The 22,068-nt window shown below is 46.5% G+C and overlaps 1 protein-coding gene across 1 annotated transcript in view; it reads right to left on the bottom strand.

Moving 5' to 3' along the window:
• The window catches only part of NPC2 (NPC intracellular cholesterol transporter 2), a 44,519-nt gene that overhangs the window by 4,563 nt on the left and 17,888 nt on the right, over positions 1-22,068 (bottom strand). The window contains exons 2-3 of the mRNA XM_085626761.1: positions 7,811-7,918; positions 1,035-1,207 (exon numbers count right to left, since the gene is read on the bottom strand). Coding sequence (XP_085482887.1) covers positions 1,035-1,207; positions 7,811-7,918 — 281 coding nt within the window. The remainder of the gene's footprint in view (positions 1-1,034; positions 1,208-7,810; positions 7,919-22,068) is intronic.

Genomic DNA, 22,068 nt, shown 5'->3' with positions numbered 1-22,068 from the left:
TCAGATGGATGATCGTGATTGGAGGGAGGTAGTGGAGGCCGCCAGAGAGGAGGTTATAGCAGCTCAGTTTCGACTTATACAACTAAAGCTGCTTCGTCGCGCTTACCTCACCAGAGCCCAGCTGCATGGCCTGGGCCGGATAGTGACCGGGAATTGACTGAGGTGCGAGGACTCACAAGCTGACAGACCTCACACTTTTTGGCAGTGTCCTGCACTCGCTCGCGCTCTCTCTCTCTCTCTCTCTCTCTCTTTTTGCATCAGATTCCTGGGACACTTTAGAGGGGGTGCTGCGATGAAATATCCCCTGGGAACCCAAGCTTATCCTTCTGCACATCACAGATGACCTGGGAGGAACTCAATCCCATTGAGTGCTACTCTGGCTGGATCTGATCATTGCCAATCAATACATTATCAGAGCCTTGAAGGATATGGCTGCACCTTCAGTTGAGACATGAACATAGGGCATGGATTATTGTATGGGGTTGGAGTGCCCGATATACAGAAACATTAGAAGATTCTAGGGTCAAGTTTGCGTTATATAAAACTTTATAAATAAATTTGGAAGGACTGGGCGGACATCAGAGGCATACAGCTTGAACCATGCACAGACAGGCCTTGGTCCAAAGTTGGAGGTGCATGCGCTCACAGCAGCAAGTCACTCAGTACACATGTGAATGGAGGCTCTCCGACTGCGTTGTAGGACTAAAAGTTAATATGCCATGTCATTCTGGGTTGCCGCACTATTGCTCCACAATAGTGTTGTACAAACCTGTGTCCTATGTATATGTCACTTAAGACGAACCACTGCCTGCCTTCTTTATAAAATCAATAAAAAGTTTTTAAAACCCACCCCTCATGTTTACCCTTATGCTGCCCTATGTGATCCCAACCCAGCGATGGCGGTGAAAGGCAACCTTACTAAAGTCTGAGATCCTCTCTAGCAGGGTGAGGAGTCATGAACAGTAATAGTGACCCTCGACCCCAAACCATGGAAAGCCCAGAAATGATCAAACCGCATTGGTGGAACAACTTACAGAAGGATACATGCTCTTGATGGGCAGTGAAGTCATGTAGTTGTAGCTGTTTCCATGCATAACTGGGCAGGAAATTCCAGACTTGCATCCATCGGCCTCAGGGATGGGGAAAGGGATGTGGACGCCTGCCAAAATGCCGTGAACAAGGGCCGTGGTGTTCTGGGTATCCACAGCTGAGGGGAAACAAGACGCAGCAAGGCAAATAATAGATTAACAGGTGAAACATAGGACACACATTCAAAAAGAGCCTCTCCATTCACTTACAGAATGAGTACCCTGTGGAGATAGTGGACTCAGGTCTCCAGAACTCAGAAGAAGTAGGCAAAGACTGCGCCACTCTAAAGCAACCTCTACACATATGCAGTACTTAATTTGAGCCAGTGGGTGCAGATGGGGTCAACAAAGTGTGATCTACAGCAAGAGTAGAAAAACACGAAAGAGGGAAGGGGGGGGGGGGGAACAGAGAAATAAGGAAAACAGTGACAAAGGGAGAAAGCAGGGATGAAAAAGAACCTGAAAGAGTGAGATAAGGAGGCAGCACGTGTCTGGTGGTGGATTAAAGAGGCAAATCAAGAGACAACGCAGCGTTGGACCAACCACCGCTACCCATCTGCAAAGCGTTTCAGCACCCAAGTGCAGTATATGCACACAGGAAATACAGCAACAACGGTTTTACTCACATGTTTCGCATACATCGCACCATCTGGTGAAAGTGGGAAAGAGCACTTTATTTTTATAAAGCTAACTTTTCTGAAGGATACTTCTAACAAAAGATTCCACACGCTGTGAATATTCTCCAGATGTCAGAATGTATCTGTAAAAATGTTTAAAGCAGTGCCCCGTGCGGCTCCGCAGACTTCGTTACACTCTAGAATGGAGCCACATACATAGGCCACCAATGCAAGATGACGTCAGTTATTTTCTTTCTGTGACTTCCGATGCAAATCTGGAGCTGTAGTTTTTTATTTCTCAAACTTTTACCAGTGTGCAAGGGAAATGTCCTCTCCTCCTTCCATAATGGTAACCTGAAGGATATTTGGGATTGCAAAGTAAAGCTCTATTTTATAAAATACCGCAAACTCAGCACTGACTGGTTGGAGTCAAATTGGCCTCTTGACGTCATTCCTGATCTCCAGAAGAGGTGCGAGACGGTCAACCTGCCACTCAGTTTCGCTCCCAAACTCTTGGGGAGCAGATTCAGAGTCCGGGCCCAATGAACCCGAGTTTCCGGGTCCATTGGCAACATTGCAGGAAGCCAGTGCTTGTTATCTGCACACCTGTTTTCCTTTAGACTAATCTTCCGGCCCCAGTGATCTGCAGGGACCTCTAGTCAGACTCCTGCTAGCGCGCTTGTCTTTGGCATCATCTGTACCTTTCAAACCAACCTCAAGTTTTGCACCAGCTTCAGTGCGGACTTCGGCCCCAGCACCTTTGAGTTCCTTGGACTTGGACGCCAATACTGCTGGAGGATCCACAACGTATAGTGGTCTCCGGCTCCAAGCTGAATCTGTCTAAACCTTGGCATCGCTACAAGTCCATCAGTGCGTATGCTTTTGGCACACTTCCAAGACATTTCCTTTACAACGCAGTCATGTATAGACATAACAAATGTTTGGCTCAAATTTCGAAAAAAGCTAGAATTTCTGAGACAATGAGGATAAATGTGTAGTCTGGACACTTCACCAAATGCGGAGTTAGTCCCACCGCCTGGTCCTGCCTGCCACAGAGGAGAGTGCATCTTTTGAAGTGGTGATCAGAAGGGCTGCAGAGGTACTTAACTTGCAGATCCTGACTGTGGGAGATCAAAATCAACATCCTTGCAGCGATAATCCAGCCTCGCCAGGCCCCTGCCGAACCTCTCCTGCCCTTTACTAAGGGTCTTTTAAATACACTCATTAGAGCCATCCTGGATACGATGCAGTGTTGTGCCTTTCCCCTGGAGTGGAGAGTTCAGAACATTTGGGCTGTAATCCTGATGCCCTGGATTCCAGTGATTAAGACCAAGGCTACGGGGACTGTTTGTCTCCTGCATCCAGCTGGTTGAACATACAAGAGGGCACAATCAGGCTCTGCAGTGAGATCTAAAGTCAGAGTGGGCACAGTACCAGGAAAACCAGGTATCAGAGGAGGCTGCAAAACATCTCCAGTGGTGGCTCCTCAACCGTGATTGGGCCAGCAACAAGCCCCTTTCTTTACCCTAGTCAGAGCGGAAGGTGGTGAATGATGCACTGCTGCTGAGTTGGGAGGGGGAGGGGCGGGGGGTGGGGGGGAGGTGGAGCAGGGTGCAGTGGATGCCTGAGAGTCCGATTCTGGTCTCCACGGAAACCAGACTCCACATCAATCTGTTGCAGTAAAAGGAGATACGCTTGATATTGCATACCTTCCTGCCAATCATCAAAGGAAGGCAGTACAGGTTCTTAAGTACAACACCACTACCATGTGGTACTGCAACAAGCGGGGAGAAGGGGGGTGGGTTTGCACTCTTTTTCCATCTAAAAAAAGTCATAACCTAGAGATTTGCACACAGATCATGCCAATTAGCTGTTGAACTCTACATCTCAGGGCATGGACAAGCCTGTAAAAAAAAAATTGACTCCAGCGCACATGGATGGCATTTATACGTGCCTTAGTTTGTAATTTCTGGAGCAGAAACAAGTCGGTGCAGAGCTGCATGGCGCAATCTACCGGCACACAGGAGTACCGCTTTTGAAATTTTTCAGGATCCAGTCTGATGCCTGGGGAATAGCTACAAGGTGAGGAACTTGCAGTTAGACAGAGCATCCACCAGCGAGAGCGCTACCGAAGATAAGTAACTTGTTCTTTTAGGTCTGGCTTTTGCCAGCCTCTTAATTAAACAAATAATTTATAAAAAAGTATATTGGGTGTATGTTTACATGTTTGGGTCCGTTTATTGCACCAAATGCAGTAGTCTAAAAATATGGAAATTGTTCCCTGCTTGCCTGCCTTATTACTGTCAGGGTTATTAGGGTAATGCGGCTTGGGGGACCACATTATGTGCAAGGGATTCTTACGTGCATAAAATGCTAATTATGTAGCACGTTCTTCAACGGTAATATTCTGATTAGATGTTCCAAACCTATAACTCTGGAGATTTAGAAACTCAGCCTGGCGCCTTTTCCGCCAAAACTAACCCACAGGTGTACCATATATACTAAGTATCCTATTAGAGGGAGAAAAATAATCAGGATCAGTTAAATATCATAATGAAGAATGTCATGCTCTAAAGTTCCATTAAGAAACGAAGTATCCGTTATTCTTAAATCTAGTTTGGTAATACCGATGCCATCTCAAAACTCCTTTTAAACGTAATGCCAGCCAACACGTGTTTCGAGGTTATCCTCTTCGTCAAGTCTCAATGTCACTTTATCGCTAGATTACTAATCACTGGCGACATTGAGCCTTAGTCAACCATTGCTTGCTGTCTGGCTAAAAAATCCACACAACACCGCTTGGAAAATGTGTGTCGTGTTGACCATGTAGCTGCTCTACATATACCAGCAAGGTAGACATCGCCAAGAAAGGCGAAGGTGCCACTGTCTTGCGTGAAGAGCGTGTCCTGGGGTAACAGGGAGTGGTCTTTGGCTTTGTGACAGCAAGGCTAATTGTATTTCACTATCCAGCTTCCAATACTAGCCTTAGAAATAGGTTAGACCTTGTGGGGCTTGGCAAAGGCTACGAAGAGCCAGTCAGCTTTGGGAAAGACGTTGGCCCCATCTATGTAGTACATGGGAGCCAGTTTGACCTCTGGGTGTGTCGTGCCCTCTCTGCTACCGAGAGGAGAGAAGAAGACTCGGAGCTCTATGGTTTGGTTTACATGAAATGGGGAATACACTTTAGGGATGAATTTTGGGTTGTTTGAGTGCAACTCTGTCTCTCCAACTGAAAGGATTCCTGCAGCGTGGGGGCTGTAACTTACTGGTGCACCTGAGGGATGTTAGGACTACAAGGAAAGCTACTACAAGGAAAGCTACTTTCCAAGAAAGGAATTGGAGAAGGCAGGAGCGTGAGGGTTCAAAGGGGGAGCCTGGTAAGAACCACATTGAGATTCCACACCAGAACATGGTGGGTGGGTGGGGTGCTTGAAGGGATGATCATTTTGAGGCACTCAGTGCACACTTTAATTACAGGGATGTAAAAAGGGGAGGAGTGCTCCCCGTTTTGCATGCAAGTGGCTATGGCGGCTAAAAGTAGCTGTGTGGAAGTGTATGTAAGCCCGGATTTTTGTAAAAGGAGCAGATAACAGATGATGTCCTGGGCAGTGGGCTTAAGGTGTTTAGGGATGCAAAAATGTACTATTTCTTTCTATTTTGCTGCATAGCAGGGTCATGTGGTAGGCCTACGCGACTCAGGCAATATGGTTATTCACTCCTGCGGAAGAAAGAGGTAGCCGAATTCTAGGGCCTCAGATGCCAGATCACTACATTGTGTTGGCTGGGGTGTGGGTATCTGATCTCACCTTGGTTTCCGGTATGAAGGTCCACCCTGTTGGGGTGCTTCTTATGGGGGCTGATTACCAGCTCAAAGAATGTTGAGTACCAGAACTATCCAGGCCACGTGCATGCTACTAGGACCGGGGTTTAGGATATTTGACACATCTTACGCACCACATGTGGAAGGAGCGCGGGAGAGGTGAAAAAGCGTGAGCAAAGAAGCTTGAACAAGTCACCCACAGTGCATTGCCTGTGGATACCAAAGTAGGCGTCCTTGAGGGCTGACACGGTCATGTGGTCCCCTTGCTAGAGCAAAGGGATGACCTTCTTGAGGGTTAACAATTTGAAATATTAAGAAAGTATTTATCAATTGAGAGACCTGAAGTCCACGATCGACTGGGAGCGTGGCTGGTTCTCTAAATACGTCATGGATGCTGTTGAGGATTATCTGTGTATCTTTTGATGCGCACAACAAAAAACCAACGGTTTCAGATGGTCTTTTTCTAAATAGGTGAGGAAGGCCTCACAAGTGGTGGGATTGTGGTCGGTGGAGAAGCAGAGGTACTTTGCGTGGCACTGGTGACAGTTCTGGAAAGGAGTCCATTTTATTACCCACTGTGCATTATCTAAAGAGAAGTCGTCGAAGACAAGAGGCACACAGCCCCGGAGCGGGCCAGAGGCCATAGCGGTTGGGAGTCGATCGGCTATGGTTGGTCTCGTAAGTATGTCATTGAAGATAGCGTGGACGACAAAAGCTTTTCCCGAATATATGCATCACATTCACCATGTGGACCTAAAGGAATGCAAGTAACACGTTGAGTCTTGGAGCCCCATCTATACATATCCGAACTAGACAGCGGAAAAAAACAATCTAACATGGCGCCTGTGTGCATGCGCATTGCCAACTAAGGGTCGAGTCCCAGTGCACCCCGTGACTCAAAAGACTTTCTTGGAAGAAAAACAACTTGCAACTGTCTGAACGCTAGATGTCAGGAGTATGCAGAAAGTGCATATCCACAGCAACACATGCTACAAACATCATATATGTAACAAACACACACTTTGTATCACCCCTCTTCATCAATAGCTCTAGCTTCCGACAGTTTGGTGTGGCCGAATCATGTGACCTTTGTCTTTGTGGTCTCTCTCTCTTGTCTTTAGCCATAAATTAGCTTAGAACAATATATTGCCCATTTGTTCAGGTTTTGAGAATCTGCAAGGGTACTCAATTAAGAACTTCTGTGAATTCCGCAATAGTCTTTGTTCTAACATGGCAGTCTTACCTCTGCTTATTAAATACTCGTTTAAACGGCACTATATGCATTTGCAGTGATTCTGACCTTGTATCTACAATTGTACGTTTATATTTAAAGGTTAAAAAATGCTGCCGTTCAGGAATTTTTTGAAGATTTTGATCTTGCTACATACAGCTTTAACTATTTGGTGAGAGCTTGCATCACATACACTACAGACCACACAACACCTACATTTTACAGGAAGATATGGAGAAAGGGGCTTTAGGACAACCCATTGGCTACTAGCTGTGGTAAGTTACTTTTAAGCACTAAGAGGGCTGCTCATCAGCCTTAGTTTCAGCCGAAGGTATTTCTCCTTATTTGGCACATGTACACACAGGTCGTCCGGCCGCCCCCTTACACCCACACTTACCCACTGCACAACTGGCGCATGTGTGGCTTTTCTTACCATTCCAAGATGGCTGCTGTATGCACACGTGCATTGTAATGCATGAGCATGCTTACTTCGGGGGCGGCAGTACCAATGCAAACAAGCACTGGTAAAGTCAGTAGGCCAGTCTTCCCAATGTGATGCATAAATGTTGTGTCATTACTTGGTTTACCGGCCTTTATATGAAAAATCCTGCCCGTTTGTAAAAATACTGGTCTGGTGGGAATGTGCCTTTAAAGTAGAAATGATCATCCTCGGAAAGTGCTAGGGTTGTTTGAGCCAGGACAGGAATACGTTTCGTCTTCCTAGGATATAAGTGCATTCTATATGCTTAAGAAGTAGGTGTGTGAGGAGTGCTAACACTCCTATTCTTAGAACGAGGCACTCAGATGCATTCTGTGATGCCTGAAATTTAGTTAAGGGTGAGGCAGCAATCAGGAGTGGATGATTTAAAGTAATCTCTTGCCAACAATGGCGAGCTATCGGATGTTGCTGTATTTTGTAGCCTGTTTGGACTAATCTCAGAAGAACTGATGTGGCCCTCGGCACTCTGGATGTACTAGCTGATGCACACACAAGTCTACAAAACACCAAGACACTCGCCAAGTAAGTAAAAAGTGCTGTATAACAGATACCTACCGCTGGAGAACGTGATGTTAATGTTGTACAGTTCACCTTTTTTGAGTGGACACGGTTGAGTGGGGCAGGGACTCACATCCACAATAACAATCTTCCCATCCGGGCTGCCTGCAAAGAAAAAAAGAAATGACAAACCAATTGTGTTGGTTTTGTAGAGTGGAAATGTATTCTAAACTTTAGTAAGACGCACAACACAGGTATCACAGGGGCAGAGGCAACACAAGCGTCCCTCTCACACACAACAGCGACAGCTGCGTCAAAAAGCTTCATTCACACAAGACTGCATTGGACCAGTGGTTCATCTCACTGGAGAGGGACACAGGTGATTCTTTTGCAAACATGGCGGAAGAGTCAATCTCTCAGAGGTCGCAAGGGCAAAGACGTTCAAGGGGTGCACGAGCTACAAGACACATGGGGGGTACATGGAAAGGAAAACAAAGAAGCCATGGGCAAGGCAGCCAGGAGGTACAGTTAGAGGACAAAGGACAAAGGCAACGAGGTACAGAAGGCAAGCAAGCCCGAGGGGTGCAAAGCTCCGGGGGGAGGGGGGGGGGGGGGGCAGTGCCACAGGGACAATGGTGGAGGGGAGGCAAGGCAGCATCGATGGATAAGAAGGGTGGCGTGGACACTGGGTGCAAGAGATGCACAGACATTTAATGAGTGTCGGAACATGCTCAGTGGTAATGCGCCCACATGGCGATTTCTCTCCCATTCTTCGGGTTGTGCCTTTAACTCAGTGGCTTAACCTCTTCTGCTGAAAACTGTGTGTGATTTGCAGATCTCGGGGTCGAAGCCCAATCAGAAGGTATTTTAACACACATGAACATGTGTGTATAAGGCTCAGCTTTCACTAGTAAAAGAGGATTTAATAACACTAACTGGCATAAACGTCCAGTGCCTTTTTTTCTGAACTCGGGCCCTGATCCCCGGAGGGTTCTTGTCTGGTCGTCTTAAGGTTGCTGAACCTGGAACCTAGAACCCCTACAAAAAGTCAACGACTTTCATATCATTTTTGGGAAAATAACTCAATATTCACGTGCCTAAGGCTAAAACCGTCAATATGTTAAATGAAATGGAATTGTAAATCTGCGTTATGTAATTAGCAAGTCAAATGTCTAAAACTCGCTTAAAGCATCTTCTAAAACCAGCCCCACCCCGGTAAAGTACGGCGCTCCACTTTGCTTGAGAAAAGTGTGCACTATCTAAATGTCAACAAAGACCTTTTTCTGAGAACAACATTAAACTTTTTTTTTTGTTTTTTAAGTCTCGACTGGTTGCGGAAATAAAAAGACGTTTTTCCGAGCTCAGCCGCTAGGTGGCAGGATGATGGCGATGTGAAACATTTGAACATAAACAATTGTTAGGAAAGTGCTTTGGATAGCCGCAATTTATCAACTATGCTTATTTGACTCTCCTGGAACATAAGTGAGTTTCCCTGCTTGTTTTGAAACCAGGTTAGAAAGCAACCCACGAGATTCAACTGAAATTGACGTAATGGCAAATCTTTATAACAAGGATTGGCACAGCCAATAGATCTCGCCTATGCAAGAGCTATGGACTTTGCCAGTGTTATTCAGCCAGGTTATATACCAGCGTGGCTGCTCTTCAGTAGGCTAAAAGGTAATGGCGTAGAGGAGAGTGGAGTGCTTTAGAGTGGAATGGCGACTGGAGGAGAGTCGTGTATTGATGTGGCGCAGAGTGGAGTCGTGGCGTAGAGTAGACTGTGCAGAGTGCATTGGCATAGAAAGCTGCAGAGTAAAGTGGCAGAGTGCAGCGACTGAATTCAGCAGTATACAATGCAGCGTTATAGAATACAGTGGCGCAGAGTGTTGCATAATAGAGTACATTGGCGTACAGTGCACGGGTGTCGAGTAGTGGTGTACAGTGGCGTAGAGTGGTGCAGACTAGAGTGGCGTAAAGTATAGTGCCATAGACTGCAGCAGCCTACAGTGCAGTGGAGTGGAGTAGAGTGGAGTGTGGCAGATTGAAGTGGCGAGAGTGAAGTGATGCAGAGTAGCGTGGCGTAGACTACATTGGCAAAGAATGTAGTAGGGTAGAGTAGAGTGGTGTAGAGTGCAATGGCATAGAGTACAATGGCGTAGAGTGAGTTACAGGGGAGTAGAGTGGCGTAGAGTAGAGTGGACTGATGTAGAGTGTTGCAGAGTATAGTGGCGTAGAATGCAGCGGCATACAATGCAGTGGCGTAGATTAGAGTGGTGCATAGTATAGTGCTGTGGCGTAGAGTGCAGCGGTGGTGCAGGGTAGAGTGGCGTAGAGTGGCATAGAGTCAAGTGGCATACAGTGGTGTAGAGTGGCACAGAGTGCAGTTGCGTAGAGTGGAGCAGAGTATAGTGGAGTAGAGTGAATTACTGCAGAGTGCAGTAGTGCAGAGTAGAGTGACGTAGAGTTCAGTGGCTCAGAGTGCAGTTTTGCAGAGTAGAATACCACACAGAGTGCTGTGGTGTAGAGTGCAGTGGCATAGACAGCAGTGGTAGAGAGGAGAGTGCAGTGGCGCCGAGTGCTGTGGAATACAGTAGATGGTTTCAGAGTAGAGTGAAGTGGCATAGATTGCAGTGATGCAGGGTAGTAGTCAGTGGTGTAGAGTAATGGCGTAAAGTGGTGTAGAGTGCAGAGGCACAGTGCAGTTGTGCATAGATTAGAGTGGTGTACAGTGGATTGGAGACAGTGGATTGGCATAGAGTGGAGTGGTACAGAGTAGAGTACATTGTTTTAGACTTTATTGGTATAGATTGAAGTGTTGCAGAGTGGCGGAGTGACGTGGAGTGGTGTTGTGCAGAGGAGAGTGGAGTGAAGTGGCCTAGACAACAGTGGGGTAGAGTGCAATGGCATAGAGTGGAGCAGAGGTGTTGAAGGAAATGGCATAGAGTGCAGTGGCGTAGACTGGAGTAGTGCAAGGTAGAGTACAGTGGCGCAGAGTGCAATGGCCTGGTGTAACGTGGAGTGGTGCAGAGTAGAGCGCAGTGGAGTGGTGCAGAGTAGAGTCGTGTTGGGTAAAGTGGAGCATGTATGGTATGGTAATGCACTTCCATTACAGACAACACATCTTCAATTGAAGTCACCATTACAGTTGCAGAGACATACAGTTTTACTGATAAAAGTATTCAGTGCACACACGATAATGTATGGAAACGTCATGCCCTAGTGAATTTATTTGCTTTGATCGTTATAAAATATGTTTCCACCATGCTTCGGAAATATCCAAAAATGTGCTTTATTTTGCGTTTTCCAATTCTGAAATAGCTGCACAGTTCATTTACAGACATTTAAATTTGGTTGTTTGCTAGAAGAAAAAAAACATCGTACAGCATTCCTCAAGTACTCCCTGGAGCTGGCACGGTTGTCACATAAATCCTCTCACTTTGAATTCAGAGAAAGAAAAATAAACATCAAGCTCCCTGGAAGACAGAGCCTGACATTTGACCTCGGTCTTTGAATGCACAGGAAATGTGACAAGATAAGAACAAGATTTAAAGGCCTCTTCACAGAAATCAAGCACTGGTGGACGATTACAGTAAATAGGGTGTGGGCAAGAGAATAGGCGAACTCGAGCTGGACAGCCTAAAACACAAAGCCAGCAAATCGAAAGCAAGCAAAACGCGAGTCACAAAGCCAATGGTAAGCAACAAAGGGAATGCATTCCCAGGGAAGCTTTCTGAATGTGCCCAAGATGTCGTCAGCAAACCAGACAGCTGCGCTGTCTGGTAAGCTTCAACCTAAAAATGAAGAAGAACATCCAAAATCACGGTGCAAAATACACAAGTGTAGAATGTGCGCACCATCCCCATTTTAATACCAGGCCCATCAGCCTGCCCACTCCCAGCCACCTCCGATACAGACTGTGTGACCCCAGCCCTGACCTGTCTTTCTGAGTGCTGTTGCACCAGTGTCTGTCCCATGCCCACTGTCTGCACATTCCCTAGCCTGCTTTCAACACCCGACGCGGTCTCTTCAGCCTTGCCCTCCCTCTTATATACCTCTTGTACCTCAGTGTCTGTTCCACGTCCCTGCTCTTAAAATCTGTCCCTGTCCCCAGTTGTACCCTTCCTCTCAGGTTGCTGCTCAGTGCCCAACCATTTTGGCCATTCCCTCCCTGCTCATAAAACCTTACATGCTCTTTTGTGAATAGTAGCTTTGCTTTTCTGTCCTAGACACAACCACTGCCCGTACAATACAAGCAACGTGTTTTTACTTGCCAGTCTTGACAGCTGTATGTAACATCCTGAAGAAATTTCTGCTGAGCTGCTGCTGGTTCTTCTAGTCACAGTTTATTATTTGGACCGTTTTGTCCTTTGCCAGACCTTTTACAAATTAGAACGCATGGTTTACTGCCCTAGCCAGGAGGGGGTTAGGGGGTTCACTTTCATTTTACTAATCTCAACTCAGAGGAAAGCTAATGAACCACCGTCTGCAGTAATCCCCTCTTATAGGCTGGACTGGAATGGCTTTCCCATGGCGGGCTGCACTCCAGACTGCTTTCAGAGAAGGATGGACTGCCATGACCCAAGCATGCTCCCCCAGCACCGGTCTATTTGCGGTCTCATGCAGTGGGGGGCTCGTTTGAACATTTTTGCCAGGGCTGATATGGGTTTCTAGTCCGGCCCTTGCTGTAGGCACTGTTTCGCCCACAAGCCATTCCTCAAAAAGCCCAGCAACACTCTTGTATTGTCAGGATACCTTTTGTCCTGGAGACTCTAAAGGTCACTAGGCCAAAACAGAGTGAGGGGATGGAATGGGGCAAGGCAGTTGGGACCAGGGAAACGAGTACAATGTGTGGAGTGAGGCCGGTGGCAGGAAATGAAATGGAAAAAAAAAGTTTATAAAACACACTAATGCCCAAGAGTGTCTTGGTGCTAGTGCACCACAAGTTCAGCAAGAGCCAGGCACCGAGAAGGAAAAATAAAAAACAGGAAGAACAGCTCGTAAGGAGCTAGTTTTCTTTAAAGCTTTAGGGAAAGGATTATAATCAACCAAAGACAATGTAAAAAGGTACACAATCACACATTGTGTCGGTGGCAAAGGTAAGCGATCTACCACACCAGCAATCCCCCGCCACTCTGGACACTATAGTTAGGGCTCACAGTTTTACTTTCTTACTGATTTTTAAAGATAAATACAGTGCAAAAATACAGAAAAGAGGTCCTTGGATGATTCTCAATACTGTCAGTCATGAGTGTTCGATCCGTAGCTGTGCAGACTGTCAGGGAAGGTGGGGGGAAAAAAGATCTTCTGATGAAACAAGGAGCTGCAGCTGCATAGTTGTTGGAATTATTCCACAATGCAAATGTCTTCATAAGACTGTATTGTAAATGGCAAAAACCCACTAAACATTCAAATTTGAGTATACATTTTATAGGTTAAGTGTGCAAAAACACTGATTGTAGCGTCAATTTTTTACACTAAACAAAATAAGGATAAATAAATGTGAAATTATCAATAAATAAGGATAAATACAGATAAGAATGTCAAAAAAACATGTATTTCTTAGGAAACTTGAGCTTTCTGAGCCCTGCACAGAACCTTAAACAATCTGTTTCTCTATAGGAAGCCAGTCAGGTTAATCAGTTCCTGCAAAACCGTCTGATATTTGGGAAAACTCAATATGTCAGACCAAAGGATGAAGGAGAGCGGCTCAGGGGGAGGACAAGAGAGTAGGGCAAAAAAAATAAATGGGGGTAGGAAGGGCATCACAAGAAAGGAATGAGAATGGGGTAGGAGACAATGGGATAAAACGTCGAGATAGAAGAGACTGGTCCAAAGAGAACAGATGGAATAAAAGAAGCGGAAGCAGCACAGGAGGGGAGGCAGAAATGGGCATGGGGAAAGAAACAGAAAGGGACAGAAAAAGGCACTTCAGAGAAAGAGAAGTTGGAGAGGCAGGAGCCGTTCATAGGTGCCTTGCGCGTAGGGGATTCTAGCAGGGCATTACATGTCAGATTTTATTGAAGGAGCAAAACTATGAAGGCAGAGAGTAAAATTCCCCTTTACAGACAACGATCTTAGTGTTGGAAAAACAGCTTCACATCCGCCTTGTCCCGTGCTCCTGCGTGCCAAAGCACGTGGGCCCTGCGACTTCCCTCTGCCTGTGTGAACAAGTGACCGCGCCGTCACATGCTGCCTCACTGTGTGCCAACCACATGCTGCCTCACTGTGTGCCAACCTCCCGTCTCTCACGATCCATCTGGACTGCGGCCAAAGCGGCGTTCGCCCCAATACATTCTACTCTGACAAACTCGGACCCTTGACGAGGAGCCTTCTTTCCCCAGCGCTGCGCCAGCTTTTCAGCAGCTACCCTTTGCCGAGGATGGGGGGCGCGAGTTTGTCCTTCAATGAGAGGACGCCATTTTTATATCCACAGACAAGAGGCCAGTAGACGGGACACTTCCCCTGACACAGGGCTGGTCTCACTCCCTGGACCTTTCATGGAGGAATCTGCTTTGTTTGCCTTTTTTTTTCCCCTTTAAATCAGAGGTGCGGCAGTTTTGGATCGACAGTTACAATTGAGGTAAAAATCAACACCCTCAAATTGCTGTATCCGCCCGTCTCAGACTGATCGAACGGAATGATCTGCACTCGAAATACCTTACAACGAACTATGGTGGGCACGGCCTCTTTGGTAGCATAGAGAGACAATGTACGTGATTGTAAATCCCCAGATACCCTCACACTGCCCGAGTGGCGCAGGGCTCTGAACTCGTACGCCCAACCGGGGAGGCCCATTTAAAGAGCCAGGGGCTGCCCATAGAAACATTCCAGGAATTTGGGACTATGTCGGACTGGGATTATGTACAATGGGCACTTGATTGTTCGAAGTGGATTTGTACAATGGGAATGTACCATGGGGTTAGTCAAATGATGCTGGAATGCACGGTTTTGTTTTCTTGGAATAAACTCAATAAAATAGTTAATTAAAAAAAAAAAAAAAAATCAACATCTTCATGGAGGTGTTGGGAGCTCAGATAATCATCATTAGAGCCCTTACAGCCCTTCAGTGAGGACATCATCAGCACCCTCATAGGCACTTGCAAAAAACCCTGTTCTTGTCCACCAGAAAACAGAGAAGTGTCACATCGTCACAGACCCACCACGGGTGACCCGCTTTTTCTTACGCAATACCATACTCCAGAAAGCCTGGTAGTACAGGCCTCCACCAGCAGTGTTTACCTAAATTGTGACTTCCTCCATCGGACAAAGTCAAAAAGAATTGAGGCATTTGGAACAGGATGTCAGCTGCTTGCTAGGCTGGTACTCCCATGCCTCATGGGAATTGTTGCAAACCATTCAAGAGGACCGTGATGCGGCCACGTAAGTCATCTGGTCAGGCCAGGGCCCAACAGACTTCTTGGGCAGAGCAGCTGGTACTAGCGTGGTGTTCAAGCACTACACATGGATCAAATCCACAGGCTTCTCGGGTGATGTTCAGGAGTCAATCATGGATAGGCCTTTTAATAGGACTCTGCGCCTCTTTGGTAAAAAAAAAATCAACTCCGCCCTCAAGCACTTTAAAGAAGTTAGAGCTACTGCACTCTCCGCCAGTCTTTCCACACCTGCAAGGCAGTATTCACAGCAATCTCGCCATTTTTGAGGTATCACTAGGGGTTTTGCCCTCAGACAGCATAAATGTCCACCAAACCAACAACTGGGCCGTCGGGGTCAGTGTAGGAGATCTAGCACACAACACCCAAGCCTGCAGGGACAACAAAACTCCCAGCCCCACCAGCAGCAGCCCCAAAGCACTTAATTTACCCTTAGGGGCAAACAACCTCTCTCTGGGAGGCAGAGCAAACATTTTCTCCTTAGGTGGCAAACAATTATATCGGACAGGTGAGTCCTTCAGATAGTTCAACTAGGTCAGTCTCTGCCATTCCTTTCCATCATGCTGCAACTTTAGCCCTCAAAAAGACTTTTGGAAGAAAATGTGTTCATTTTGCTGCAGGACGTTTAGGTTTTTTTGTACAAAGGACCCATAGAAAGGATCTCAGAGACCTCGATCAGGCTGCAACATGGGTGCCACTGCACAAGGTCACGATGCACTACTGACGTGACCGCCCAGTGGGAGGGGAAGGGCATTTGGACTGTTAGGTCCTGAAGGTTTTTTTGTTCAGTCTCATTCCACAGACCCACCACCCAGTGAGGCACTGCTTTGGGATCTAGTCTAAAGTGTAAAGAATCTGTGGTTTGAAGTATCCATCAGAAGAACAAGTTACTTGCCTTTCTTAACGCTCTTTCTGGTGGATGCTCTAACTACAGATTCCTCAGCACCCTCCCACCTCCACATTCTGTTGAATGAACTCTTTCCATTTAAACAGATCATAAACTAGAGATCTGCACAATGCTATGAACAATTAGTCTATGAGCGGAGGGCATGGACGGTGTCCAGCGAGAAACTGCCGGCAGCCCAATTAAGTGGCGCCTATATAAATTTCCGGCTGTCACCTAAAGGGTGAAGCAGAGTCAGTGCGGAGCCGCACAGCGCCGCATACCGATGCGCAGGCGCTAAGCTTTCAAATCTTCTGGATCCAAGCACCTGGAGATATTCTAAAGTTGGGTCAGAGGTGTGATGTGCTACAGGTAACAGTCTAAAGCATCTGCAATAACATCAACATGTTTGTTTCTTTTTTTGATCTGTTTCTTAATATAATTTCTTGTTGAGCCTTGGTAGGTGTTCCTCCAGCATCTTGCACTTCTCTCTACCTGGAGATGTGCCAGAGTCTTTTAAAGTCTCTTAGTTGCCAGAGATGCCACAGTTGGCATCTAGTGAGAGACTAACCTTGTGGCCAACACAGCAAGGCCATTGTGGTACAGATATCTCCATCACTCATAGGTGAAGCTGCACTCAGTTGTATTTTGTTCTGTCACAACCAGGCACGCAGAATAGTGCCATTTCAGTTATCTAGTTTTGTGTGCGTCTGAATGCTACATATGTACACGTGGCGGCAAGAAGGGGCCCACCACCATTCATAGGAGCACATCCACTATGCATGTTCTGTGCATCCTTGCCTTCTATCCAATCTTCCTGGGATCAATCTCAGGTTGTCACTGTCCACTTTAATGTCTGAGCTTAGATAGAACAATTTAGGTGCATCTTTTGAGGAAGTGAGACTGTGGCTGGCATGCATGTCTCACTTCCGTTCCTGTACAAGGTGGTTTAGTCACACATGGGTCATTTCTGTTTTCAAGTTCTCTTTTGCATGCGAGTGGACTGTTCACTTCTGCTCTAAGGCTAGTGGGATCTGCTTCAGAGGCAGCGACTCATCTCACAGAGGACCTCTTGCCTTCTCCGCCAAGCTATATATTGAAAAGCTGAAACTACGAGCTTTGTTTGAACCGGCTTTAACCTTTATCCCAGCCCTCCAGCCACTTGAAACACTCTGAAAACTGGGAAATCTTTCGCAAAGAGAGACCACTGAACACTGGTGGTGGGGCCGCCATCATTTACAATGAGTAAGCCTATCAGACACAAATATTCTCATAGTTCAAATGTTTTACTAATGACCTTACCATAATCCCCCCAAAAAACAAGATGCTTAATTACCACCCACCACGATTCAAAACAATAACACTTTAATTGGGGAGTAGATCAATATCAGTACAGACCCTTTCCTCCCATTTAGACTTCTTCATGGGAGACATTAACACTTACTAGACAAAAACAATACTGGCACACTTAGCTTCAGTGAGACATGGGCATAGGTCAGGCTGGCAGCGCCAGATCAGAAAACAGAGTTAGGACCGGATTTGGAACAGGCACCACTGCAGTTGGAGTCCACGCTAGCGTAATCAGGGCTGGAGTGGCCTCCAGAGATAGAGTGGAAGCATGGGCTGGCACCAGCTAGAAGATGGGAGAAGGCCCAATGAGGTCAGTCAACACCACAGGAGGGCCAACAACAAAATTGCAAATGGAGGCTCCTGTGTCTCCAGAGAGCCAGAAGGCGCTCCATCCAGAAGGCGCTCCATCCAGAAGGGGCCGGCATTGCTTTGAAAATCTGAAGCATGGCCTAGTTGAAGTTCTCCATCTGCTGTGGGATCCATAATGGTGCAGGAAACTTGGGGAATGCCAGGATTATCCTCATAATGGGCTCAGAGTCAGATTTCGCCTGTGGAGTCATACTGGTGGAGTGACGGCTGTGTAGCTTGTCCCCTTCATCTAAGTGGCAGGAGAGAGTAATCCCACATTTTGCGCTTATGGCATGACTTGGATTTTAACAATGTGGAACGAGATCCGGACTTTTTCCGGCAGCAGCCTTGCAACTTGGAGCAGGAGTGGAAGCCGCTGTTTCAAGCATGACAGTTTGTGTTTTGTGACTGCGAATTTTGCATTCTACTCCCTGATCGCCTTCGGGGCATCAGGAAGCATTTGTCGCTCGACTTCAAGCCGTGGCCAGACCCTATGCATTACAGGCAAATATATTGCAGATCCATGACTAACATCTGCTTCCTACATTCACAGCAATGTCTCAAGCTTGAGGTCTTCAGGAGTGTTTACAACATTGCCATTGGCACACAGTTGAATTCTGGAATTTTGAGTCAGTCCAATCGACAGTCCAGTTAACAAAAATATTTGTAGTGGTACCCAAAAAGGCACCATCTATGCTCCAAGCTCTCCTCAATGCCGTTTAGTTTTCCTTGTGATGTGTAGGTGACCTTGTGTCCACAATCAGACCACCATCTGATTTGTTTAGGTGCCATGTGTACTTGCCTCCGGCTGGAGGTTTACACTTGCTCCCTTCGTTAACCGAGATTGTCACAATTCAAGAAAACGGGAGATGTGGGACTCTAAAACCTATGCTGGAGCTGTACAATACTCGTACTCTTTCAGGCCCTGCTAATCTACACTAACTCTCTACAAATATTCATCACTTCCAATTTGCTAACCCGTACCTCTGCTCTAATCCATATGCAACATTATTTCCAATTGTCTTTTGCTGTTCTTTAACTATGCTATGAATTTCATCTGCACACTATGTTACATATAACGACCGAATATTGCCCCTCAGCATCTTAATTACCTTCTTCACTCGGTTTTATTCACCACCTGTCTCATCCCACCCACTCCATTGTATTTAATTACCCTGTGTGCTATCATGCTCTGAAATAAAACACAAACTTGTGCTCCAACTCCGGTGGGTGCACTCCCAGTCTTGCTTCTTCGTCAAAGCCAGTGGGTCAAGTCGCAAGTTTGCTGAAGGGCAGGTGGAGCAAGTCCAAAGTGTTTTGGTTTAAATCTAAGGCCAAGGGGCAGCCACATATGGGACCTTTAGATCCAGCCACACAGGTCACTTCTCCAGGACCAGTAGGTTCCATAAACACATGGACCACTATGAGACAAAGTTGTGAGCTTTTGGATACATTGTGTGACTTTAGCACCGATCATGAGGTCAACAGTTTCTAACATTTATCATGAGGCCTCTGTGACACTGGTTCTTAGGCCCCTGAAGCTGAAACTCGTTTGTATCCAGCGTGGGCACTATACTTTATTACTAGAGTCCCCCACCGCCGATGCTAGTGCACTACAATTATTATGGGCACTCACCTCTCCAGAGGCGGCAAAGTCGAGCAATCAAGGCCTTCTCTAATTGGTGGTGGGGGTTAGAATCTCAGATGTAATAGTCAAACTATGTCAAGTCAGTAGAAGACTGAGATTTTACCTTAAAACGTAAACATAGAACAGAGAAACTATAAGCTAACATCTTCTTGGGACAAGATACAAATTGGCACACATTTATGTGCTAGATTTTCACTACCAATGCACCTTATTGCATTGTTTTCCTATGGAGCTGGGTTCCCCACTCGGTAGACACAGTAGAGTCAATGGGACAGAGGTGTCAGACAAAGGGCTGCAACATAGCAAGCTTGCTGTGTTATGCTCAGATCTTTGTTTCTATGGTCTCTCTAGCTGGACAGTTCAGTGGGTTGAAGCCCCAGCTGCTAATTTTCCACTCAAAATATGGTCCTACCGCGTACTGTAACTGGTAATGTTAGTGTGCCAAGAACCTTGTTGTCCAGTTCCAAGTGGCTTCTGGGGCGTCGGTAGTTTATGTACAGTTGGGACACAGTTTAATTGAGCCCATGTAAGTAACCAGCTGGTCGTACAGTCAAACTGTTTGTTAGGTCTTTAAATAAGGTACTCTGGTTGACTGCCCCTGAGGAAGGAGGTTCCACTTCCCAGACCAACGAAGCCTATGGTGGGTGAAAGGTTCATAATGAATGAGAAAGGATGCAGATTTAGTCGTGGGCCAGTACGCACTGGGACGTCCACCAGGGACACCAAACATAGAAACTCGTATCTCACAAAAGTCTGCCTGAAATTATGAGGCACCAGAAGGGACAGCCACTGAACCACCTACCCTAACCAGGCCCAATTGTGAACTGGACCCTATTGTACTGCTCTAAACGTGGGTTAAAACTACAACTTTGGGGCACCATTAGGACACCGCACAGGCCAGGAGTAGCGCAGACTACACATGAAGCAGGAGAACTGCACAGCCTTTTGTATTTATCCAGACAGCTGGCTATATGGACCCAGTGACTCCTGGATGACTATCTAAAGAGACGTCATCCTTATGGATTCATCAGTCAGCTGGACATTGTGCACGTTTTCCAAGGAGACAGGGATCGGCTCCATTGCTTGCAGGGCAGTCCATTGACCCTGCTTACAATTTGATCACAGGAGCAAAATGCCTCATGAATCCATGCCAGGCCGCTGCCTAAGGAAACATTGCAACCATCAAAGGCTCTGTGCCAGGCAAGCATCCTCCGTGATGCAAGGGTTCTCTGCAGAATCCAACCAATGCAAAAGGGTTTGACGCGCGTGGGCCGTATATATCCAAGTTTGGAGGGACAAACCGGAAACCTAGATGAACCAAAGGTCTGCCTTGTTCAAAATTAAAAATCTTGATCCATCAGAAGAAAAGGAATCCTCTACCTTTTTTCACTTCTGGTGATAGCCAAAGGTCAGAGCAGTGAGGGTTACCAGATGGTAGCCAGCAAGCAATTCAGGAAGAGGCAGGTGAGGGAGGGGGGTGAATTTTACGGAGATTGACAACCTACTGTTACTTTAGAAAATCGAAGGAATGGAGAAACCTCCCACATTTCAACAGGTAACTCAAGTTTCAAGGAGACCGCCTTGTGCAAAACTGGGGCAACCAGGCAGGTATGATTAATACGGACCAAGGGGAGACTGGTAGGAAATCCACCATCTGGTGCAGCCATGCACATGGTGTCCCTAGGGATGCGATCTTGAAAACAGTGAAGCAAATTGCTACAAACAATATACACGTCCCCCACAGGTAGATGAGTAATGGGGCACGGTTATGGGAGGCTCGATGGACATTTAGCAGGTAGAGTCTGTAGGTAGTCCGCCCACAGTGGTGCTGGCGTAAAGTCTTGTACACCGGGCCGAGAATTAGGCTGCCAGCGGCACCACTCCTCGCACAGCCTTGAGGTGGCAGCAGCCAAGCAGACTTGGGGTCTCTTTGGGTGCCTTGCAACAGCGGTAAAACGGAAGCTTGCCAATGGGCTTGGAAACAGTCGAGTCCGGTGCTATTTAAACATGGAATAGATCAGAACAGAATGAAAAAAGAAGGCATCTGCCTTATGAAGCCACTTAAAGGCTTTGATCCCGCCACCAGCAACAGACATATGCTGCCACAGGTACATCCAGGACTGGTTTCTAGGGCAAGTACCCCTCACTTTCTTGCTACACACGATACCCGCTTGATGGGAGAGATGCATATTTTTTGAGGTACAATATTGACTGTTCAAGCTCAGGGAGCGGTCTATCATCTACTACACTAAAAGACAGGTGGGACCTCAGCAGAGAGATCATGTTCCACCATAAGAATGCTCTGCTGAAATGTTTAAGCCTGAAACCATTCCGCTCTTACATTTTTATGTCTTCACTGAAGTATGTGTTGATTTTGAGATTGCAATTAAAACATTTCGAAACGGATGGAGCTTGATCTACAATTAGTGCTGTATAGGTTATTCTATACAATAGGTGGAACTGCACTATTTCACTTGGAGGCAATGGATAATCAGTAATCAGGCGAATAGGTTAGTAAGCCATACACTGATCTCTCTCCCTTTTCCCCTTTTTGCCTGTGAAGCGCTGCAGTTCATACAATGATATCTTTCAGTTCCAGACTGCAGCAAGACAGACCAGGAAACCCTCAGCTAGGTTAGGGTGCAGGAGAACACAGCTGACAGTTCTACCCATTGGAGGCGTTAGGGCAGACGTC

The sequence above is a fragment of the Triturus cristatus genome, chromosome 9 (assembly GCF_964204655.1).
Source record: "Triturus cristatus chromosome 9, aTriCri1.1, whole genome shotgun sequence".
Classification (NCBI taxonomy): domain Eukaryota; kingdom Metazoa; phylum Chordata; class Amphibia; order Caudata; family Salamandridae; genus Triturus; species Triturus cristatus.
This window is presented reverse-complemented; position numbering and strand designations above follow the sequence as displayed.